At 52.5% G+C, this 6,407-nt stretch overlaps 1 protein-coding gene across 1 annotated transcript in view; it reads right to left on the bottom strand.

Moving 5' to 3' along the window:
- Positions 1-5,322, bottom strand: part of NR4A3 (nuclear receptor subfamily 4 group A member 3) — a 39,886-nt gene extending 34,564 nt beyond the window's left edge. The window contains 4 exon segments of the mRNA XM_029921216.1: positions 1-652; positions 1,966-2,037; positions 2,927-3,106; positions 4,946-5,322. The exon segment at positions 1-652 is cut by the window's left edge and continues 16 nt beyond it. Coding sequence (XP_029777076.1) covers positions 1-650 — 650 coding nt within the window. The 5' untranslated portion in view covers positions 651-652; positions 1,966-2,037; positions 2,927-3,106; positions 4,946-5,322.
- Between the last annotated feature and the right edge of the window lie 1,085 nt (positions 5,323-6,407).

Raw genomic sequence — 6,407 nt, forward strand, 5'->3', positions numbered from 1 at the left:
CCCAGGTGGTGGCCGCCGGCCGGGCTGGGCGCGGGCGGGTGCGGCGGCGAGGGCTTGAAGTGGAAGAGCGGGAAGCGCGTGGCGGCCACCGTGGGCACCGCCTTCATCGGCGGGTCGAGCAGCGGGCCGGGAGCGATGCAACCCTGCGCCGAGGGCAGCGCGTCGTCCCACAGCGCCCCCGCCTGCGGGGGGAAGCCCGGCGTGGTGGGTGTGGATGGCGGAGACGGCTTGAAGTACATGGAGGTGCTGGGTAGCACCTCGTCCTCCGGGCCGGAGGGGGGCGGAATGGACGTCTGCTGCTGTTGCTGCTGCTGCTGCTGCTGGTGGTGGTGATGGTGGTGATGGTGGTGATGGTGGTAGTCGTGCGCGCGGCCCTCCTCCATCTTGATCAAGGGCCTTGGCCCAGACGGCTGCATTTGGTACAGACAGGAAGGCTTGAGTTCATAGTTGCTCGAGTAGCCCTCCATGAAGGTACTGAAGCTGGGCAGGGACGTAGTGGCCGTGGCTGTGATCTCAGTGCTGCCAAGGTCCATGGTCAGCTTGGTGTAGTCTGGGTTCATTATCTCCGTGGTGTATTCCGAGCCGTAGGTCTGCACTGCATAACTGGAGCCTGGAGGCGAAGGGCTATACTGGGCTTGCACGCAGGGCATATCTGCAGGACAGGGAAAAGGGTCTTTCAGAAGCAAGTCAGCACTCTCTCCTAGCTGACAGGTAGCACTGGATTCATTGCGACTGAATCTGGGAAATGGGATAGGAAGTGACATCTTTTCCTTATTCTGGTAGCATAGATTTAAAGCTCCATGCTTGCTTGCTTTTCTGGGAAGAAAGCAGAATCCCTGACAGACTGTCAGAGGGACACAGGATGCCCAAACCGGGACTCCTGGGGACCTCTGTGCCCATCTTCCTTCCTTTGCCCTTGTCCTACACCAGATCTGGAAAATTTGATTTCTTCCTTTATAAGCCCAGTGATGTTTTTACAAAGTGGTTTTAAGTCCTATAAACTAATTGGGGGTGGTATCAGCCACAAGTTGGGAGGACAAAAACATAGCCAGTAAATGCTCTGTTGGTTTATTTTTGGGGAAAGAGGCCAGGAGTCCCCCAAGTCACACACATTGATTTATAAATTTATGAGTTAGTTAAAAAAAAAATAGGTGTCCTATGTGAGACTTACTGGCCAAGGGAGACTGACATTCTAACATTTTATGAGTGCCAACTGAGCCTACCCACACACGTTGTGGTCGCTTTCTCCCACCCCCTCCCCATTTCTCCAAACACAGCCAGCAGCCTACACAAACTGGACCCCTGTTGATGACTTCAGCCAGCTAGGTGGAGAGGTGGGAACACAGGCCCAGGAAATGGACTCGGGGGAGTGAGTGCCATCTGCAAAGAAAAAGATCAGCAGCTGCAACAAAACACCCACCAAACGTGCTCTCTGCCATGTACAGTATATATATATATATACATATATATATATATATATATGTATATATATATATGTGTGTGTGTGTGTGTGTGTGTATTTCTTTTCTCCAATTCTGACTAATGAAATGTATCAGTAGCTGTTTTAAGACAACAGTTTATAGCTACTGTAATAGGTGAGTTAGTCTACAAATTTTCTCATGGCAGAAGAACTAGTACCTTTAGAAAAGAAAGCAGTCGCTTAGTAGGTTTAGTTTCTATGTTGAGGCCTCAGAGAGATGGGTATCCAGGGGGCTTATTATTCAGAGAGGTTGAGCTGGATGAGAAGGCCTTGAGAATGATTGGACCTAGTGGATGTTTATCTAATTATTTCCCTTTCTTTATGGCTAACTAGAAAGGATAAAATGGGCAGCTTCTGGTGGTTGGTTTTTCTGAACTGGAGGAAACCCAAGGGCTTAACCTCTACCTGGAGTCTATGGTATAGAAGTTGTGACTAATAAAAAAAAAAGTGAGTACTTCACATTTCCTTTGACATCTTTCTCTTACCCACATTTCCAAATCTGATTGAGTCATGTGTGTATGGGATGAAATCTTGACTTGAAAAAATGTGATGAGGGCCTGTTGGAAGAAGCAGTGATAAGGAGAGGCCAGTTCAAGCCTTCATTTTTCAAGAAGGGCCTTAAAAATGCTCCCTAGTTTGACGTTGAAATATTACTTTTCCTGCTGTCTTATTGTTGGGGTGAAATGAAAGACTAATAATTTAAAAGAAAGACCACTGCCTGATGTCCTGTCTGTTCTCCTTCCTTCAGCATCTCTAGATTTCTCCGTTAGTCTTCTGTCATCCTTCTTTGCCAGTCCCTACCCATTGCTCTTCCTTGTGTCTTTCTGAGGTTTCCAGCTAGAAGATGAGTTTGCTTGGGACTAAGTTCGGTTTATCTGCATATTTTTGGTGACCACAGTCCAGGGACCTCTTAACAAACGCATAAAGAGATGTAATGAGCCAAACCCTGCAATCCTTTCTTTTGCCCAATTCGAATTTACTCCTTGGTTTTCAGCTCAAATGCTTTTTCTCTTTTCCTCTGAGCTTCAGCAATCCAACCTTCTGCACCAAATGATTTGGGTTTTATACAAACATGAGCTCTGTATTGCTCAAAATGATCCCATAACTTCTACATGCATAAACTGGATATAAAAGGAGAGCAAAAATGAAGACATTAAAATGTATAAAAAGATCCTAATCTTTTAGATGCATTACATTTTTCTTAGGAAAAATATTTTTGAGAAATGCAAGGCTTAATTTAATCTGGCTGCTCCACTAGGTAGCAACAGGGTGTGGTATCCAGAGGAGCTTCGTCCAACGAAGCCACCTGTGCTGTGAAATGCGTGGCCAGGAGTCACTGTCTTGGCGCTGGGCAAGTCGAAACAGCCTACCTGCTGGGTATGTGGCTCCCCCACCCCCCACCTCTCCAAACCTGGGAGGAGTAAGGGGTCGTGCTTTCAGACCTACCTGGAGGATATCTTGCGCGCTGAATGGTGGGGCTGTGGGTTTCTCCAGCAGAGGCTGAGAGGGTAGGAGGCGGGGAAGTCCGGCGAGGCGAAGCGGTGACAGTGCTGCCCGGCTCCGCTGAGGGTCCAGTCTCAGGGCCGGGGCCGGGGCTTGCCGGACTGCGCTCTTCCGCAGTGGGCTCTGCGGTCACCGGGAGAGAGGACAGAGTCCAAAGTGAGACCAGTCTGGGTCTTCGCAGTGTGAGCTGGGCATATTGGGTGGGGGCAGGCTGGTCGGGGTGTCTAAGAATGCTGTGTTAATTACAAAGAATTGTAAGGGCTAGAAAGCAGTGCTTAAGGTGAACGGAGTCCCTGGGCAAGAAGTGTCACATCACCTCGGGGGGAGCCACAGAAAGGTTGTCAGCACACACTGCACTTACTGGCGTTTTGTGGCACGTACACCTAGCCTTAAAAAAAATGTATTCAGTCATCGCCCAGAAATTGATCTCTCTAGGGGCGCCTGGGTGGTTCATTCAGCTGAGCGTCGTCTGACTTTGGCTCAGGTCATGATCTCACGGTTGGTGGGTTTGAGCCCCGCATAGGGCTCTGTGCTGACAGCTCAGAGCTTGGAGCCTGCTTCGGATTCTGTGTCTCCCTCTCTCTCGGTCCCTCCCCTGCTGGCTCTCTGTCTCTCTCTCAAAATAAATACACATAAAAAATGTTAAAAAAGAAATTGATTTTTCTGTCCCCACTACTGGTTCTGAGCTCGTCAGAACCAGGAAAACCAAAGAAAGTTAAGAAAACCAAAGAAAGAGCACCTGAGGAAGAGTTTCGCCCGAATTCAAGGGGTCAGTGAGTGTGCACGAGCGGAAAATAGCCATTTTCCAACTCCTGTCCTCCCCCCTCAATCCCTCAAATACAAAATTTACACGTTGCATAGGAAATGCACAAGGTCCGGAACGAATGCGTGAATGCCCCGAGGAATTAAGAAAGTCTGCGCTTTTCATTCTAAATGCTAATGGAGCTTCGCTTCTATTAGCCGAGAGTTTCGGGGGCCAGGGGTCAAGCAAACAAAAGGGCACAGTGGAAACAGGCCCGCGCTGGAAACAAGGGGACCAGGCGGCTAGAGTTCCAGGCTGGTGGGGTGGGCGGAGGGAGGCTCCCTGCACCCAGCAGGCGGTATCCCTGAGGGTGGGCGACTTCGAGGCTCGGGGCCATCCGGCGGCCCAGAGGGGGCACATTCCGGAGAGCGCCTAGCGCGGCTCCGGGGCAAGCGTCTCTGCGCACAGCCTCAGCGAAACTTTGTAGCTGGAAGCGAGCCTCCGCGGGCCTCGGGGGGATGGATCCCCTGCCCCAAACTGTGGCCTACAGCGCCCCCTTTGCCTGGACCCGTTCATTTCTCGAGGGTTGGGAACACAGAACTGAAAAAACCAAAACACAACCCAAAAAACCTCGGGGGAGCACGGGCTGAGAGGGGAGTGTTAAGTTTCGTTCCCCGCCGCCCCTGCGCCAGGGGCTTGCCTGAAGGAAGAGAGAGAGAGCGAGAGAGAGCGAGAGAGAGCGAGAGAGAGCGAGAGAGAGAGAGAGAGAGAGAGTCAGAAGCCCCAGGTCCGGGAAGCCCTGGAAAGCCAGGAAGCGGGGGATTCCCTTGCCACCCTCAGCCCCAGCCCCCGCCGTGCCCCAGCTGATCGTACGGAAATCTTGCGCTCGCTCCAGCGCAAGCACGGGCGGATCTTCCCACGGCTGTAGCAGGAGCTTCCCGTCCGCCCCGAATTTTTAACGCGGGTTTCCAGCAACCTTCCAACACCTCCTGCAGTAGGTGCCCTCATTCCTGCCCTCCCCCGGGTTCTTCCGAGCGGAGTCTTTCACTGAGGATCGGCTTCTGACTCCGCTCGGCGAGGGTTGCCTCTCCTCAAGGAATGGGCTCCCCTTGAGCTCCGGGCGTTCGCGGGAAAACGCCACACCACGTTTCCTACAGCCGAGCCAAGAGCCCCTTGCCCCCCCACCCCACCCCCGACCGCCCACTCCCATGGCCGGTTACCTAGGCAAAGCCTCCGCGCCTGGAAACACGTTCCGCCGCTCCGCTCGCGGCCACCGAGGCCGGAGCACTGAGCCTCGGGGTTGTAAATTAGGTAGAAATAACTACCTCTGTCAAAGCTCCTTTCTTTCTCGTGGGCAGACGAAAGGAACACCCCCGTGTTCCCCTCCCCGTGGTGAAGTGTGTGGAGGAAACCGTGAAACGCACCATTGTGACCGGGGCTCCTCCGCGGAGTTTCCAACCCTGGGGAGCGGGGGCGGAGGTTGGGCGGGGGCAGTAGGAGTGGAGGAGAGACCGACAGAAAGGGAAAGACAGAGATTCTCAGAAAGACCGAGGGAGAGGAGACAAACCGCGGGGGAGAATTTCTGCGAGCGCGCGGTCGCAGGGAAGGGAGTGGGTGGGTGCGGGGGGCGGGGGGAGCCGGAGTGGAGGTTGCCTAGCCAAAGGAATCTTTGATATCCACCATAGGAGCGCCGAATACAGGTAAGGTAACTCGAATGAACTCTAACTTCATTCATTGTCCCCATTAGCCGCGTTGGGCAGCTTTTTTCTTTCCCCAACTCAGTTCTGTAAAATATTTCTCTGTCGTGGGAATAGACGACTGAGGACAGATTTGCCCTTTACCTCTGTCCTGGCACCCTAAGGCTCTAGGATAAGAGCTCGAGATTTCTGATTACCAAACTCCTTGCAGCTCTTTCCTCGGAAGAATCCAGAGGCATAAATAAAAGGCGATCTCCAGGAACGTTCCTTAGATTCAAGGGACAAATGCTTTCTCTCTTACGACTGACCCAAGCTTCCAACGGGTTCGAGAGGTGCCTTTAGAAGCCAATCTCCGCAGGCTGCGCTCTCATAACCGCTCTCCTCTCACCACTGAGAACTTTCATTTATTTCTATGAAGAGTAAAACACTCAGAGCAACTTCTCCAAAAGTCAGTTAAGAGTAAGACATTCCCGCACCAAGCCAAGGCCCGAAGGAAAGGAACACCATCCCCACGCGTGTCCGGGCTCGGGAGTCAACAATTACACCCGTTACCTCTGAAGGGAAAAGTGTACACGGGCAAGAAGGCTACGCCAGGCAGACGTGCCTAGTGGAGCCCCAGGCTCATTTCAATACAATAAGCCACATTCCTACAATTACGCCCTCTTTCCAGAGATCATCTGAGCGCCTTTGCAAACTCCAACCACTGCTGCCCAGGCCCCTTCCCTCCCAAGATTCCTCCCAGCCAACCAGCTGGGAGTCACCTTTAGATATATTAACTTGGACGCACTGAAGCCCCTATTTTCAATCCTAGTTAAAAGGCAGGAAAATTACTGCCGTTCATCACCGGGGCTGCAACTCCCTGCCGCTGACGCGGCCGCGGCCGCCGCCGCCGCCGCCGCCGCCGAGAGCATCATTACCATGACAACTAGAGCCGAAATACCCTGAATTACATCGCTGGAGCTGCTACTGCACAAATCCCGGTCCT

This window comes from Suricata suricatta, chromosome 13 (genome assembly GCF_006229205.1).
Source record: "Suricata suricatta isolate VVHF042 chromosome 13, meerkat_22Aug2017_6uvM2_HiC, whole genome shotgun sequence".
In the NCBI taxonomy this organism is placed as follows: Eukaryota; Metazoa; Chordata; class Mammalia; order Carnivora; family Herpestidae; genus Suricata; species Suricata suricatta.